The sequence below is a fragment of the Corapipo altera genome, unplaced genomic scaffold (genome assembly GCF_003945725.1).
Source record: "Corapipo altera isolate COAL_440 unplaced genomic scaffold, ASM394572v1 61305, whole genome shotgun sequence".
NCBI lineage: Eukaryota > Metazoa > Chordata > Aves > Passeriformes > Pipridae > Corapipo > Corapipo altera.
The window spans coordinates 1,587,762-1,605,719 of NW_020884909.1; the positions used below are offsets into that span (position 1 = coordinate 1,587,762).

At 38.6% G+C, this 17,958-nt stretch overlaps 1 protein-coding gene across 3 annotated transcripts in view; it reads right to left on the reverse strand.

Annotated features, from left to right (window-relative positions):
* GAK (cyclin G associated kinase) overlaps positions 1-17,958 on the reverse strand; it is a 75,139-nt gene that overhangs the window by 43,193 nt on the left and 13,988 nt on the right. For all 3 annotated transcript variants that reach the window (XM_027652993.1, XM_027652994.1, XM_027652995.1), the window contains exons 4-11: positions 16,786-16,900; positions 16,205-16,347; positions 12,988-13,113; positions 10,475-10,564; positions 6,276-6,411; positions 5,552-5,664; positions 4,834-4,945; positions 2,530-2,653 (exon numbers count right to left, since the gene is read on the reverse strand). In XM_027652993.1, coding sequence (XP_027508794.1) covers positions 2,530-2,653; positions 4,834-4,945; positions 5,552-5,664; positions 6,276-6,411; positions 10,475-10,564; positions 12,988-13,113; positions 16,205-16,347; positions 16,786-16,900 — 959 coding nt within the window. The remainder of the gene's footprint in view (positions 1-2,529; positions 2,654-4,833; positions 4,946-5,551; positions 5,665-6,275; positions 6,412-10,474; positions 10,565-12,987; positions 13,114-16,204; positions 16,348-16,785; positions 16,901-17,958) is intronic.

Genomic DNA, 17,958 nt, shown 5'->3' on the forward strand with positions numbered 1-17,958 from the left:
TAATAAATATCTACATGTGACTTTCTGTAATTAGAAAAAGCAAGGGGTAAAAGTAGTGAGTTTTTCTTTGACTAATACTTAGTAAGTTCCACAAGCCATGCACTAAACTGTTCTGTTCATGCACAGAACACTAACCAGCAACTGACAAGTAGCACACTAACTTTAAAAATAAGATAGATGTAAGACTTATTTTGGGCAGTCACTGTAATCTAAACAATTGTAGAGAAGAGCACAAGAACCAAACAGAATCTTTCCAGACAGCAAGCACTCACTGTCCAATACTTCAGAAGTTGCTAGATGAGCTCTGCAGATGTGGTTGGATACACAACCACTGTTTTCTTCCTTGCACGCTACACTTACTATAGAAACAAAGCAAAAAGCTACACACATCTGTTAGGTAAGATAAATAAAAATAAGGTGTAGGTACAGCATAAGCCATTCCATGTAGCATTAAACCTGCATTATATGGGAAAACTGTGGTTTGAACAGGTTTTAAAATGGCTTTTGGTGGTGTCTTGGCAAACACATGCTTCTTCTTCCCACAACCCCCTTTGTTATCCATGCAGGAATGTCCTGGGAAGGTGTCCTGAGGTGTCTCCCATTGGCCTTTGTTAACCTCTTCCTGTGATTGGGTGTTCCTGTAAACCCCTTGAGACTTCTAATTGGTTACTCTGTGAATCCTCCTAAACCCTATAAATGTAACATCCCCCACAATAAACTCTCTCTTGCCTCCTCTCCACGCCCGGTGTCCTGTGTCCTGTCTCCCTGCCGGCCATGGGGCCACGTGTGGGGGGAGGGAGGGGGGAGCACCTCTCCCCTCCAGGCTCAGGGCCTGAAAAAACCCTGAGATACCCCTGGAGTTTCCTTTCCCCATCCCTCAAGGCGTCGCAATGGTTCTTCAGATGGAGAAGGAACTAGAACTGGGCCAGCCCCACGCCGTGGATGGGGAAAGGAATCCAGAATTCCATATTAAGAAGACAATTTTAGACAGTTCTAATCCACCACTAGAAAAGGGGAAAACGGCACAACACCAAATTCAAAAAATTATTAAAACTTCCAGTAGCCTTTAAGGAAGAAATCACTTGCAAGAGCAGGAAGAGGAAACCTCTTCAAACATAAGTGATGGAGGTCCAACAACCCAGAAAGTCACGTGGAGATAAGAGTACAAGACACTGAAGTGCAGGAATACTTCAGAAGCACATAGTGTACAATAAAAATACAGTATCTGAGTAAGACCTAATATACAACCATGGGAAAGTAGGGCTTATAACTTTGTCAAAACTAGGTTTCATCATGCAACAGTTTGTTGCCCTTGTACACCTCCCTATCTTGAGTCCACGTGGTTTCCCCAGGGTGAAGAGTTCGATGCTGCTGTCCCAAGTGCTTCTGTAGAAAGCTTAAGGACAAACCAAAGCTCCACCACTTTTGCAACTTTAAAAAAACAAAACAAAACAAAGAGGACCTGGCCTTTTTAAACCATGCATAGGAAGTTTAAACAGGTTAAATGTAAGAGCAAACAGCTAAAAAAGCACTTGAAGTGACCATGAAGGTGCAGTATCTACAAATCTAACTTACCTGAATATTATAAACACTTTAGAGAAGTACTATACACAAGTTACACACAGAAACTGAAAAAATCCACATAGCAAGCAACAGACTTCACAAGCAGTAGCTCAATTAGTATCCCAATTAAAGGGGCACAAAGCCTACAGTGAGGAACAAGGTTCAGTATTCCTTATAGGGCTCTACTTCAGACATGGTATTCAGTAGTGACTTATCTGTTCCTTTTAGAACTAAGAAAACCCTTTAACACTGCATAAAAATTTATTATGAGAAAAATATATAAATCATACAAATCAATTAATATTGATAATAGAGAAACATTTGAAATGGGGCTGAAAACCTGCTTAAAAAAAATAATCACACATTAGGAATCTGAAAACATACACATCTAAACAGGAGAGCATCCATCCAGGCAATGCAGGGCAAAGGAGACAAACAGATCCCCTCATACTGTCTTGAAGGCACAGGATTCTACCTGAAAGCTAAACTGAAGAGCTTATTCATTATTTCCCTGCAGGTTTTTTCCCCCCTCAGATCCACTCCCTTGATTTGTACCTTTCACCATTCCATCCTTTTTTCTTCCTCTCTTATTAACAAAGGCACTTTCTACTAATTCAATTCATTCATTTTGCTTCATGACAGTCCTATTCCATACCTCTCTCCCATGCTCCAGCACCCACTTGCTCACCTCTCACAAGCTTTCAGGATTTAAAATACAGTAAGGTAAGAAGTACTTACAGACAGGCTTTTGCTGAAACATTCTCAATTCTAGTATATGACTGCTAAAGTAACTTTTGTATTAATACCATTCATAAAATCTCAGGGGCTGGCTACCACCTATTAGAGCTCAAACTTGGAAAGGTATGCTGAGTTTATAATTTCTGAAGTAAGCTCCTGAGCCTTCATTTAGAACTCTTAGCAGAACAGTTGTTAAATTTTTATTTTTTTTTTTTTTTTTTTACTCACTTGGCCACAGACTGGATAACTTTAGAAGATGTATCCTTAATATTAGTGAAAAATCGCTCTGTTCCACCCCTCAGAATATCAAAGAACCCTCCATAAGTCTGGTCACATTCCGCAACGGTCAGGCCTAGAGTAGTCGAATAAAAATAATTGTACTTTATTATGGGGCCCATTCCAGGATATGACTTAAAGTACGTTGCCTACAAAGCTGGAAGTGAATGCACATGTAGGCTACACCTTGCTGTAAGGCTCACAGTTCTAAAGTTCTCCTTAACTATGACCTACACAGCCAGGAAGTACATAACACATTGTTTAATCTGCTGTTTGTATTTATGAGAAGACAAGATAAAAAATTTCTGAAAGTAAGGCATATGTTTCATATTATCAACGCAGTAAAATACTGTCTTTTTTGAGTATCAGTTTCTTAAAATGCAGCTTATTATTAGCAGATCTACTTAATCATCTCCGAAAGACACATTTTAATGCAGGGCTTCAAAAGCAGCTAGCATAGTTAAGTTACTTTTTAAGCACAGCATCCCAGATAGCACAGCACTGCAGCGCAACAACCCTTTTAATATGACTGTATGCAACAAACAGCAGCCATTCTTGCATAAAACAGATGACCAGACTGACTTTTGATTACAATTACATTTGGAAACTGGATTCGTCCACAGAAATTAACATACACATGACATTACTACAATAAATATTACCCAATTTTAAAATTTCCCCTGTAAAATTAATAAATTTTGTTTCATTGACAGTTCAGCATTATTAATATCAATCAAGATATACCAAAGTAGAAGAAAATTTGAATACAGTATGAAATATTCCCTTGATATCATCTACATTAATTGTAATGTTCCATATTTACATATGTTAGTTAATATGGATGCAGAAAGAACAATAAGAACTTAGATGTAAATAAGCCTGTCAAACTGCTTGTTTCTTTACTATTTAAGTATTTTCAATTGCATGTGCTCTGGAATACCCATTTTTACAGAATGGGTATGTAAGCTTTTAACTGTATCATTTTGGAGATGTGTTTTGGTTGATTTAATTTAGTTCTGCTAGTCCAACCCATGTTTTATCTCAGTCGGAACTACAACTCCTCCTCCCCACCACTGATGTCTTATGGTGCAACTTCAGGTGTCCTGCAGTCCTTTCTGCACAATGCTCCCATAACTAGCTGAGCTCATGGCAGTACCAGCTATAGCTATTTCTGAAAGTACTGACGGGACAGCCAATAAATTGAATTTAGGCTGCTGCTTTTTCCCTTTGAGGTAGTCAGACATGAATCTTTTGGAAGTGACAAAACCAAATAACTTTAGACAACGGTCACTGCCAGATACACTTCAAAATATCACAGGGGGTCAAAAGTCTTTTTGGGCAGGAGCGAAAAGGAGATGGATGGATCTCAGATGCTTATGGAAGTATTTCTTCCTCATACAGGCTTTCTGCAGGCTAAACTAAACACACATGTGAGGTCAGTGACTCCCTAGCATTAATGAACTGCTATGGTCCATAGGCAAAATCCCTGCAATTGCTTCTGCATTTATTTATTGGGCTACCTCAGCCATTAGACACAAAGCCCATTTCAGCAGTTATAGCAAATGCCACAGAACAGCTGCTGTCTTTTTAAGTTGTAACCTATTTGATGTTAAATAGTTCCTTTTGGAAAGCAAAGACACCTCTTGCCTTCGTAAACCAAAGATCCAAAGTTGTGCACAAACTCAGGATATGTACTGATTTCAGTAACTTTTACCAAAAGGTAAAAACTTTTCAATTAAAATACAGCACTCGGAAGATAACACTTTAAATTCAAACTCCTCTTATATGCTGTTCTTTACACAATGCACTTTCCATTATTATTGCCTCATTGAATCACAAAAGTTTGGGATTTAAAAGAAGCCACTTTTACTTGTTTGTCATAAGCTGAAGACTGCTATCTCTACAGCTCTTGTTCTTTAGAACATTATTGCTTCTTGTATCCATACTTTCATCAAGTCTTAGTTCACTTATGTCAACACTCCTGCCTCTACAGGTCAATTATGCATTTTAAATTATTTTCCACAGGAAACCTCATTTTTATCTTGCCCAGCAACAAACTTGAGAAATTCACATTTGCATGTTTCAACACACAATCAAAACTTCGCAAAAACTAAAACAAGGTTAGAAGCAATTATATGAATGTCGAATAGCTAGTGCCAGAGCAAAATATCTCAACCCCCCAAATGATTTCTTCTTTTCCATATGGAAGATATGCACCTGACTTTACACTAAGATGACATCTCTCTCTGCACATACCTGCATTGTACATGTTGTTGAGCTGTCCCGTGGGCTTGGAGCTCTGTGAAACAGAGGTCACAGATGTCCGAGGCTGAGCATTGTTTCCATAGCCTCCATTTTGCTCCAGGAGCTGAGGAGATTAATGCTCGCTGTGAGTATTTTCCTGCTAATTTGGCCAACTTGCTATGCTTTGCAAATTACTTTTACTGGGTGAGAACAAGCAAATTGAACCCCAGGAGAAAGACAGGAAGTTAAGATACTTGCAGTGCTGTGCAAATTACACACTGGGCAGGAGACATCCACTTAGTGTAGGCAGAGCCTGCATATACTAGATTTATCTGTGCAAGTTATTTATGATTAAACACAGCATGTCAAACAGAGCACTAGCATAACTAAAGAATAAACCAAGAGAAAAAGCAAGGAGTAAAAGTAGTGAGTTTTTCTTTGACTTAACTTAGTAAGTTACACAAGCCATGCACTAAGCTGTTTTGTTCTAATAATAAGAATGACAACTGGTTTTCTTAAACATCTCTGTGCTTTGAAAGCAGCATTTTCAAGGATCCTAACAAGTGGTACAGATTAATTCAACTGCATTTCAAAATAAATTAGTGTGAAATTTTCAAAAAACTAAGGAACAGGGGACCTGCTCTGCAATCTGTTAATAAATGCACATTCACTGGAGAAGAGAGGACAGAAAGGAAACCCAATCAATAATACTCCTATGAGACATCTTTACCTCTGTGATGGGGGATTTAGGATTGACATTCCTAGCTGCTGCAATCTCCTGCAGCTGGTTCACAAGTTCAGTGATTGACAGTCTCTCATCTGGGTTCACCTTCAAAGTGGAGCCTACGAAAGGAGATTCAGACAATGTAACAAATTCTTCAAGGCCTTTCTCCCAGTTGATATTAATTTCTTCAGTGCATAACAGCGCAAGAAGCAAACAAGTGAACAGAATGGAGCAACTGCTAAATCCATATCTAAATATCATTCTCATAGCAGGTATCCATGAGAAAAACACAACACACTCCTCAGGATTAATAATATTTCAAAGAATACACTTCAGCATCAGTTAATGAAAACCACAGAAGTAACTTTGTGTCTAATACTGTTGAATTTTGATATCTTTTTGGAACTGTAATTAAAGTTTCCAGTAGTCTATTTTAAAATATAAAGAAAAGAGAATTTTTCAAGCAAGTTCAAAGAAACCAAATCAAAACCCTAGTTGTTCCTGTGCACTAATTCAGATCCTAAGCAAGACAGGTAACAGAACTAAAAAAGCAAGTTTCACATCCTAATTTTTTTGATAATGGATTAAAATTATTAAGAAAACAAGAATTTGTTGCAGTTCACCTTTTTCACCATCACATGTCAATAACATTCAACTATCAGTAATACAACGCTGTCAACAGTAACATGTATCCATAAAGATGCCAAATTAAATAACATTGTAAACTTACGAATGAGATCATGAAACACAGAATAGCGGGTGTCATTTTGTGGGATGACATATTTCCCATTGACTATGCGAAGTTTAGCTCCATCTTCGAATGGATGTTGCCTAAAGCACAGCAAGTACAGGACACAGCCCAGAGCCTACCGAGATAAACACAGAAATACTGCATAGAATGATGGAGTCATTTAAGTTGGAAAAGACCTTTATGGTCCTCGAGTTCAAACATTAACTCAGCACTGCCAGTCCACAACTAAACCATGTCCCTCAGTGCCACATCCACACATCTTTTAAATACCTTCAGGGATAGTGACTCAGCCACTTCCCTGAACAGCCTGTTCCAATGCCTGAGAACCCTTCCAGTGAAGAAATTTTTGCTAATATTCAATCTAAAGGTCCCCTCACACAACTTGAGGCCATTTCCTCTTGTCCTATCACCTGCTACCGGGGAAAAGTATTCCTGCCTTTTTTTAAAAAAATCAGTTAGCGGCCATTACAAGAAATCCATTTTATGAATTTCACAGTATACAAAAATAAGTAGTCTTGCAACACTGAACATGTTCAAGAACAAGACTGTTCTTACAAAAAGGTTCGGAAGTTTTATTTCATATCTTCATCCTGTGCTGAAAGGAGACACATCTAATTTGTGGGGACAGAATTTGATCTTTTTTATTTTTAACTCAGGTACATGCTGTTATGCAATACAATAGCTAGGTGAGCAATTAAGTGTCAAGCAATTTGTTTAAATGACACTAGGGGGACACAACAGCGTGTCTAAAATGCATCTTTTGGTAAAGGTTTGAAAAAAAGAAGCCCAAAATGACAGTTCCTTTATTCCCTACAGTGAGATGAGTATTCAAGTCTTGTAACAAATAAAATTTAAAGATCATTTTCAGACAAGTTCATTCAAGCCTCAAAAAAAAAAAAAAAAAAAAAAAATCACAAAACCAAGACTATCACATTCTGGGAACTTTGAAGTTCCTCCATGTATCCAATTGAGACTTGGGCAACCTGGAAAGGGAACAACCTACACAGGCAGAATTCACTTTTGAATTCTCATCTCTAAGTAACACAGGTGTTATGGATTAGCTGGGATAACTGCATCTGAAGTAAATGAAAGCTGATATAATTTTTTTCAAATAAGTTAGGGTATTAAATATACTCGCAGAGTTACACAACTGTAATAGAAACACATTCCATTCTCACCTATAGAAGTTTGATAATAAATCATCCAACACTTCCAAGCAACTGTTTGCACAATAGTTCGGAAAATTCCTCTTCAAAGTTTCTTCTGAATCCTAGTTAGGCTGTTTAAGCACATGGGCTTTTATAGTAGCCCCCACAAATAAAACAAGCCAGTGAAGACATTACCTAAGAAAACTGCTCACTCTCTCCCGTCCTCTGTGTGCACCATCCCCAACTGTCCTTGGCTGTCAATTTATCCCAAGAACAGCTTCAAACATCTGAAGTTATTGGAGTACCATAGGTTTGAGACTTAGTTACTCCAACACACTTACTGAGTCTCTCAGTCCAGGGCCAGAAATAGAGTACATATGTTAATTCCATACATTCTTGCACATTTTTGTCAGTTTGTTGAAAAAAAAAAAAGCTCTCTAACATATACACACTGAGGCATCACACAGTACACACTAATTAAACCAGCAGGGGAATAGAGAAGGTACCATCTACTATCCCAAAGAAACACCTGTTCACAAAGAAGGCAGATCATACTTTAGGAATGAAACTACTCCCTGTGTAGTCCAAGACACCCTGCACATCAGAAGGCAGCAGGGCAGAAAAGCACCAAGGCCATCAGCTGGTGCTGATTTCCTCTACACAGCGGAAATGTAGAGGCCACTTAGATTGGATCTTGGCTTCAACTGCTGTAGAATGTTTTTCATTTCCTCCCTGTTATCTGTAACTTAGGATTGTAACTGTGATAGATTTTGGATATTTTAAACACCAACTGCCATTCAATTTGGCTAAAAGGCAACTTCAGTTGCAGCCACCATTCACACAGCCTCAGCACTGATGCACTTGACAGAAGGGCCCATTTCCCCAAGATGCTGTCCCAAAGCTGCACAGTACCTGTAGAGAAGTTGCCTGGGTCAGTCTGAGCACTCACATGCTAAAAGGCAAAAAAAGCAGGACCACAAAGTGACCAAAAATAATTTTTGACCTGAAATTGGGCCTTTATTAAGGACCAATTTTGGCTTATTTAAGCCGTCCTTAAAAACAGTGGTATTTTTGGAGGGTTGAGGAAGTGTTCAGGGATTGGGGGATGAGAGTGGGCAGTGGGATTGTTTGGAACAAATAAAAATACTGTTATTTCTCCCCTGACCAGCTTCAGGCAACAAGCAGTACACTCAAAGAGTTCAACAGTACAGATGCAGGATGACACAGGTATTACACCAAAATACTTTCTGAGTCAAATTAATCTACATAAATTCTAAAGGGATTGTTCAGCTCATATAGAATAAAAACCTGCAAGATATCTTACACTGACTAGAAGACTTTTTTACTAGATATCAGTAATGAGAACCCAATTTTGAAATTTTGCTCCTTAAGCTCTTTTGCTTTTTCAGAAATCTTCAAGAGTGGATGGGTATGAAGGGCCTTCCAAGCCAAAAAGATAATTTCAATGGAGAAACATCTTTATAAGGTAAAACCTGTCACTTCAGTTGAATTTCAGTTCAGAAAATCACATTAGTTTTGAAAACGTCTGGATTCAGTGTTTATTTTCTGAAGACCTCTAAACTTAGGTAGGAAATACAGAGAAAGCAGTTGGCCACATCTAAAGAACCTCTGTCTTATAATCAGTATCTAATCACATTCCCATTGTGAGTCAATGTGGCTGGTAACTATCTTTCATCTGTGCTGCTGTTCCAAAGAAGGCGTTACTTCCTTCATGTTTTTAAGCTCACACAGTGACAAGCACATAGACTGCAATCATGAGTATTACTCACTCTACCTGCTCTCTTTGGAAAACTGCTTTGTTTATCCTAACCACAAACTACAAATCATTTATGCTTCCTGAGGCAGGGCCATATTCTATTGCCAAATACTTTGCATATTTTCATTGAAACCAAAGCATAAAGAAGAAACACAGAACATGTTCCAACAAAGGCATGGTAAATGAAATAGATCTTCCAAAAAAAACAAAAGAAACAATCGCCATGTTAATAGTAACAGATACAGAATTATTCTAGTCAAAAAAACAAACTGTAAATGTCCTTTTCAGTGAGGCTTTTTTTTAGATAGGTTTCTAGCTTTTTGTTTAACTGGATGTAATCCTGGCTCAGACTGCCAGTATTTCATGCATGTGAAGTGACCAAATGGTCAGAAAAATGTATTTTGCTTGGTGTTTTTTCACATGCCACAAGAAAATCACCAACAGCTGTAGAAGTTGAATAAGAGTTTCCTCAATATCTTGTAACTAATTAAGAAACTGAATGCAGTTATGAAATCCCAAATAAAACTTCTAAAGCACCAGTATTACATTTTCTCACTCTGTCTTTTGACACACTGCAAATACAGGTAACAAGAACAGCTTGACACCTGCCTTCATAAAAAACATACAATAAACTAAATCCCTAAGCATAATCTCATTGGGGACCACCTTAGTGCTGCAGAGTTATGCAACTGGAAAAGGTACAACTGAGGATTTAACAGTTATCTTTAATTCTGCTACAGATTTTTTTAGTGAATGTTAACAGTTTATCACGCTTTCCGTACAAAGCATGAATGATTTCTGCATAGTTCTCATCCTTGCTATCTGTCAGTATTTTACCTAGATGCACATCCTAGACATAACCATTCTGAACTTGCCAATAGGCTGTCCCAGGATTACATGCATGGCACAGCACAAAAGGCAAGAATTTGAACCTAAGGACTCTTAACTATTATGGGTTTCTAGTGGCAAGCTCCAATTAGGCAACAGTTCTAATAAATGCTAAAGAAGTTCAGCATTGCCTCTCACAGTGGAAGTCAAGTTAGATCTGGGAGAAAACCTTGAATACTACATCTTGTTCTTTTAATATTTAGATACAGAATTCATACTATGTAACTTTGTTTTGATAGAACATACTACTTCAACATTTATTTTGGTGCTTTCATTTAGTTTATCAAAAAACTAATAGCAAGTCTGCAAAATCAGTTCCACTGTGACATAAGCAGCTACAACACAGCAAGAGAAAAAATTCTTACCCAAATGTCCTGTTTTTCACCAATTGGAAAATTTGAATACAAGTCTATCATCTCTGGTGTTCTGTACATTGGCGTTGTATTCCTTGTGATCTGCAGAAGACAGAATTTATTGAAACAGAATCTTGAATAATAAGCTTCAACACCATTCAAGCAAGGAAACAGCTCTCCATGTAGAACAGATTGGATTCCCACTTGGAAAATTAATTTCAGAAAGACCTTGGCAAATTAGAGGACTGGGTAATCACCAACCATAGGAAGTTCAATGAGGGGAAGTGCTGGATTCTGCACCTGGGATGGACCAACTCTGGATGTTTGTACAGACTGGGGAATGAGAGGCTGGAAAGCAGTGCCATGGAAAGGGAACTGCGGGTCCTGGTCGATGGTAAGTTGAATTTGAGTCAGCAGTGCCCTGGCAGCCAGGAGGGCCAACCCTGTCCTGGGGGCATCAGGCAAGGCATCGCCAGCAGGTCCAGGGAGGGAATTGTTCCACTCTGCTCTGACCTGGGGCGGCCTCACCTTGAATATTGTGGCAGTTTGGGGCACTGCAATATAGAAAAGATATTAAGCCATTAGAGAGTGTCTAAAGGAGGGCAGTGAAGATGGTGAAGGGCCTTGAGGGGAAGCCGTGTGAGGAGCGGCTGAGGGCACTTGGTGTGTTCAGCTGGAGGAGACTGAGGGGAGAGCTCATTGCAGTTACAACTTCCTTGTGAGAGAAAAAGGAGGGAGGGGCAGGCACTGATCTCTTCTCTGTGGTGACCAGGAACAGGACCCAAGAGAATGGGAAGAAAGTGTGTCAGGGGAGATTCAGGTTGGATATTAGGAAAAGGTTCTTCCCCCAGAAGGTGGTTGGGCACTGAACAGGCTCCCCAGGGCAGTGGTCACAGCACCAAGCCTGACAGAGTTCAAGAAGCATTTGGATGATACTCTCAGGCACATGGTGTGACTCTCAGGGATGGCCCTGTGCAGGGCCAGGAGTTGGACTCAACCCTTGTGGATCCCTTTCAACTTGGCATATTCTGTGAAATACTTGTCAAGGCAACAGACATCAACTGAATCCTGAAACAGTCACAACAGCTTGGATATAAGCTCAGATGAAGACAGTAGTACTCAAATATTGTCACAAGAGTCCTTTCAAACTGCAAAACACATAAAACAACTATTCTACATGAGGCAAAGGTATAATGACGCAAACACCGAAAATCAACAATTAAACAAAGAAGTGAATTCAAGCTACTATGTGTACATCTCATTGTATCATCTCACAGGCAGTGCAGACACATCCAATGAGTTAAGCTCTGGACCCCTGAAGAGAACTTTTCTACCTTCTTTTTGCATTGATTATACTAGACAGTGGTACAACCTCATAATTTCTCCAGAAATCAGTGGATTGCTCTTTAGGGATGCCACATTCCAAAACGGAGTTTACAGAGACTCACAATATCAGAAGTTGCATACATGAATTTTAAGTGTCACTGTATTTCTCCTGTTGATGTATTAAATTAGATTTACCAGCATTACTCTCAACCAAAAACAAACGCAGCCCTTGAGGCACCACAATACTCCCTATTCATATCATTCTGAGCAGACTTGCCACTTCTGATGCCTTAAGACCCTTTTAGTTTCTTATTTTTCTAATTTTGTAAGCTTTATAAGTTTTATAAGAAGTAGAAGCAGCAGTCCTTGTTCCTTCACCCTGTAGCACAAGTAGTTTACACATTCCTCAACCCTCTTACCCCATTCCATGCCCCCCATATCAAATCTACCCCTGAATTCAGTAGAAATGTTTAGTCTCTTGTCAAGGCAAGGCCTATGCTGTTTAGAGAACGCTCATATCTTGGCCTGAACAACAGAACACAGTCAAGAACTAGGTGACCGTGTACCCTTTGTGTTCTGAGGATGATGAGAATGATGAAGAGGTGGTTCCAAAAGCCCACAGACCCAATTCCCAGGGGGTGGGCCAGGGCAAAGGCTACGGGATGGACAAAACTTGGATTGGTCAAGCAGTATCATAAAATGTAACATCTCAGGTACACCTGGTGTGTGTCATGTAACATCTATGCCTTGGCACAAATTAAACCCTTTCCTTATCTCACCCTCAATTAACTGCTCCTGAGGTTTTTCTCTTAGCATAAGCTGCACAGGCATCACTTTATATATCACTCAACCGAGGAAAAACAGATAGGAAGGTAGGAGTCACTCTGGCATAACCAATTTCTGACTTCTGGTCAGGAATGTAATTACAAAAATCCTTACTAATGACTTATCTTCACACCAGATTGCAGAATGAACACAAACCATGCTGAAGCAGTGCTTATGTATGTAGTTACAAAACACAAGCTATGATTGTAACTGTAGACAGTGTTTCAACTCCAGCAACACAAATACAAAACCAAAACTTCATAAATAATACTGTATCTGAAGCAATCTTCAGGACTCCCATTAAGCAATATCAGATTAATAGTAACATTTAATACACTGCTGATATTAAGATTAATCACATTAAAATATCTCACCTCTTCTTCAACCAGTGATCTCTTCTGTGCAGACCAGTTGTAGTCAGGATAGTAAGCTATAGTTGTAGCACTACCAAAGTCACAAAGTTTAATTGTCCCTTGGTTACTAATAAGCAAGTTTTCCACCTTCAAAAAGAGATAGGATAATAGATTAAAGATGTTTTCTTTCTGTACACTGACACACATGCTTTTACACATCAGCTTACTTGTATAAATAAAAACTACTCACTTTAGATCAAAAGTTGTTTACAGGAGCAGAGATTTCAGACAGTAATGTAGTTTTATAGCAATGTAGTCAACTTTCAAAAGGAAGCAAACATACCATGAGCAGGAAATACTAAAGAGAGCAAGAAATAAACCCCAGTGGAAGGAAAATAATTTCCTTAGAGCCTAAGAAAAGGAGCTCTCAGAGGAGCACTCGTAGAAGCAGTGTCTTGGAATCCAAATGTTTTCATGCCTAAAACTGAACACCGTTAGCTTGACTGCAGTGGAGTGGAGGTTAGGACTACGGCAGACACAAAACAGGAAGGTATTAGTACAGAAGCAGTCTGCTAGGAAATACCCAGAAAGAGGCAGCCATGACCCTGTGCAGAGACAGAAACCAGCTACTTGAGGACCACGTGCTGCCTAAATAATCATCATCATCTTCCCTGCCTTCTTCTATTTCACAAATTCCCTATCTTCTCATATTTTTAAGTGAAATGCGGAAGAAACTTAAGGAAAGGTTAAAAGTAAGTACTGTGGAGTCAATCACAAAAGGGTTGAAAAATAAAATTTGTATCCCTGCAACTAGTTAGGAAAAGGTGTAAAAGTTAAGAGGCATATTGTAATATTAGAACACCACACTTCAGATAACTAGGTTTGTCTTCCCTTTCCCTTTGAAGCCACTTCATCTCCAGACTAACTTCTGTAAAACCTCAGTTTACAGAACATCCTATTAGCTCTCTTAACACACACCCCTTCTAACTTCTTCCATCATAAAATGAATTTTGACTGCCCTGCAGGAAGACACAAGCACTGTTAATGATGTGGTTAGACTATGAATCTCAATGAGCAATCTGAATTCCCTTCTCTCTTGGATAACCTTTGCTTACCTCTATGTACAATAAGAAGGGTGGGCATTCAACATCAAATTAAATTTATACGATAAAAATGGTCACAGTATGACCAGAGAGCAAGCTCCTGTGCAGGTGTGTTCTGGATTTTGTGCTTTGATAAAGGTTGCTAATAATACAAAGCATTCCAGCTGATTGAGATTTTAACAGGCTCTATGACCTGTGTTTTGCAGACTAGTTGTGCACTGCATGACAAATCCTGAAAAGATGAAATTCAGACAATTAAAATATCAGAAAAGCAGTAATATTTTACAAATCACCCTCTAACTAGCTTTGAATTTTTATAGCTCAGCAACTGGCTAGGCTCTTTCAGTGGTGAACACATGCATTTTAAGTGCAAGTTTTATCCAAAGATCTCAGGAACAAAGAATGGACCACACTGACAAGCATGAGAAGGAAACCACAGGAGGACAGAAAAAGTCACCCCTAGAAAGGTAAACTTGTTTTTAAGCTGCACTATAGAAGTTCATGAAACCTCATATTTTCAGTCAAACGAATTGAGAAAAATCTGTTAGAACTCCACCCTACCACACCCCTCCCCAAAAGTACACATTTGAGGTTGGCTCAAAACTTTGACCTATGGTTTCTACACTGCTGGTCTTAGTTCAGCCTTCTAGAAACAGTGGCACAGTTAAATGATCTCTGTTTGGCTCCTGACTGCAGTAAGGTCTCCTACTACTGCCACACAAGTATTACTTTGCTTTACAGCTCCCAGAAACATGAAACCAACAATTCCAAATCCCTGCCTTTTTCCATGTTTTATCTCTGCCAGGATCTTACATTGCTTAAGAAAAAAAGTCCTTGAATTACAATTACTTCTATGGAGTTGGCTATGTAAGAAATTGCATATTTATTTGTAAGTAGTTTTTTTACTTTTTTTTTTTTCAGAAAAGAGATGTACCTTTTCTACAAGCTAGGGGCTTGTGTATGGATATTTCAGTGAAGAATGCAAGATTTTATTCTAGAAAGTAACACCACGAAAGTTCAATCCAGACTTGGTTAACATGTCTTTGACATGACATAGAACTCTATTCAGTGGCACCAATGAAAAAAAAAGAAAAAAAAAAAGAAATGCTCTATCATAAAAAAAACCCCCTATGCTTCTGTTAATGGGCTATAACATTTAAGTGTCTGTGTTAAGTGTCTAACAAACCTTTCAACAATGTTAAAAGCACTTAACACACATTTCCTTCTAAAAAGTGGTTTCATTTTCCTTTCTCTAAAATGGTTGAGTACATGCTTACTTATGACGGAACAATTTTTTCTTTTTTTTAATATTTAGCTGAAATCACATCAAGCAGGAAACAGACATACGTGTGAAATTCAGACACTGCTTCAGGAGCAAGAATCTTCTTTCTCTTATTTTGTTTGTTTTTACAAAAGTTTGATACAAAATATTTGTAATACAACAGAACCTCACTGATTATTAAGGGCTTCTTCATCTAAGGTACAGGGAACACGAAAAGGTGAACCCCCATCTTCAAAAATACAAAATTCAAACTCAGAAGAAATCCTTTCAAATCTCCAAAGTTTCTAAGGGGACAACACTTTCTAGAGCATAGTGCCATAGAATCTTGGAAAAGGCTAACAGAACAAAAATACTAAGAAAAAAAATCTAACATGAATTATGCTTACCAAATTTTAAAATTTGAATTAAAAACGAGCCCTAAATTGCAATGCAAGTTATTAGTTCTAAAAGAAACAGCTTAATACACATTCTCAAAGGCAACACAGTCTTTTACAGGATAATTCAACATTTTTCTCCTTGAAAGCTTTACCTCTTCTACTTAGACACCTGCTCATCCCAGAACTGGAATTCACAAGCTGTAACCAGCTATTTTATCAGCAAACCAGGGTAGAATACTTTTCTGTCAGCTTGTTCAGATGGATTATGAGAAGTCCTAACCATGAGCACCAGGAAATGGTGTTCAAAGAGATGCAGGTATTTCAGTGATGACCTTCACTGACACTCAGCAGAGGAAGGAAGGCAATACATGTAAGCACTATGTTCAAGAGCATCCACTATATTGGGTCAGGAGTCTCTATACTGACCCAGCCCAACAGGTTTCTTTGCTGTTTAAAAATTCAGCATTGTAACACACCTTTAAATCTCTGTGGATAATAGGAGGCTTCTGTTTATGCATATGCTGCACTGCTCTGCAGGTCTGGTAAAAGATCTTCAAAACTGTGTCACAGGAGATAGGTCCTTTGGATTCTACTTTCTTTAGGAATTCCACCAGCTGTCCTGCAGAAGATCAGAGAAATTCACATAAGCACACAGAGAACACTGCAAATTCTGAAAGCTTGGCTCAAATAGACAAGTGCTCCACTTGTCAAGAAAGATTTACTGTCTTGAGTCGCATTAAATAGATATTCTGAAAATGGCAAATGCACACTGACTGCAGGGACAAAAGAAATAGTGCTTTAAGGAACTACTCCTACTCTTTCTTTCTCTGACTAGTCTCAAACACAAAACACTTAATAATTACCTCATATTTAAGACAAGGTTGAACTGCAGTCTAAAAAAACATGATCTTTATCCTATAAGAGATAAGGTTTAACTCTAGCTCCACTGAACCATGCTATCTTCAAGAGGCTTTCATAGCTTCTAAGTTATGAAGCAACCTGTGCAAAACAGCTGTCAGAAGCAATGTGCATTGCTGGGAAAAGAAATAAAATTTACCTTTACACAGCTCTGTAAGCAGAAGAAACTCTCCCTGCCCCGTGTCTGATTCTTCTTTTCCTATAGATGCTGCAGAGCAGAACTGGACAATGTTGGGATGACCTGAAAGTTTTTTCTGGAAGTAGCATGTTCAAGGAAGATGACTGCCAAGTTTATTGATACCATTGCATCCAGCAGTTCACTTGAAATGCTAGCTTAAAGCCACAGAAAGCATAACAGCTGCAATTAACACACTAAGCAAAACATTGGAAATCCATGCCTCAGCTGTAAAAAAACCTGAGAAAGTCGCCCAAGCTAATGTAACAAAAAGTCAAAATAAAATATCAAAAAATCCTTGTGATTAAGGCTCTGAGGAAACTGGACTCCATAGGAGGTCTAGCTACTTCTTTTTGACTTTGACGATGACTGCAAAGCATAACAGAAGTAGCAAAGAAACCTTCTATTTATCAGCTGCTTCTCTAGATGGCTGATCAAGAAGGAAGGGCTATTGTCTCCTCACCTATCCAAAGCAAGTATTAAGTATGCTGTGTTTCAATTTTAAGTTCAAAAGAAACAGAGGTCTAAAAGAGCAAGGAACTTATCCTCCCATCATCAGTACCAGTTCTTCATGGTAAAACCGTTGTCATGTTTCACTTCCAGTTCAAAAATTCAAGGCATCATTTTTGAACTATGTAAATGCAAGTACCATATAAGCGGTCTCAGTTCCTGACAGTGGAAGTCACATTATGCCTGTCTGTGTATCACCCTGGTCATACACTGAGGCTCATGCCCATGAGACAAGCACACAAGATGCATTCACCAAGTCCAAAGAGAAAAAAGCAAAGATGATGTAAGTACAACGAAGCTATTAAAAAGGGGTAAGTTGGTTCCACCAAGTTAGAATAATTCCAACCTTATGCATCTCTTCACAACCTTCTATTCAGAGCTGCAGGAATTATTTCCATTTCACAGTTTTATCTCAGAAAGTTAGCAGCAATTAATCCCTGCTCGTGTTGTACATGCAGTTTAATGACTCTGAGCTATGAAAAACATCCAAAAAAACTTTCATTCTTTACTCTTGGCAAGACAAAGTCGGAGTAGCTAGAAAATATATGCTGTGGTAGTCCGCTCTTGCAAGCATATTTCTAGTAAATGGTGTTTAGGGTAAGATTCTGCCAAACATACCAGAAATCA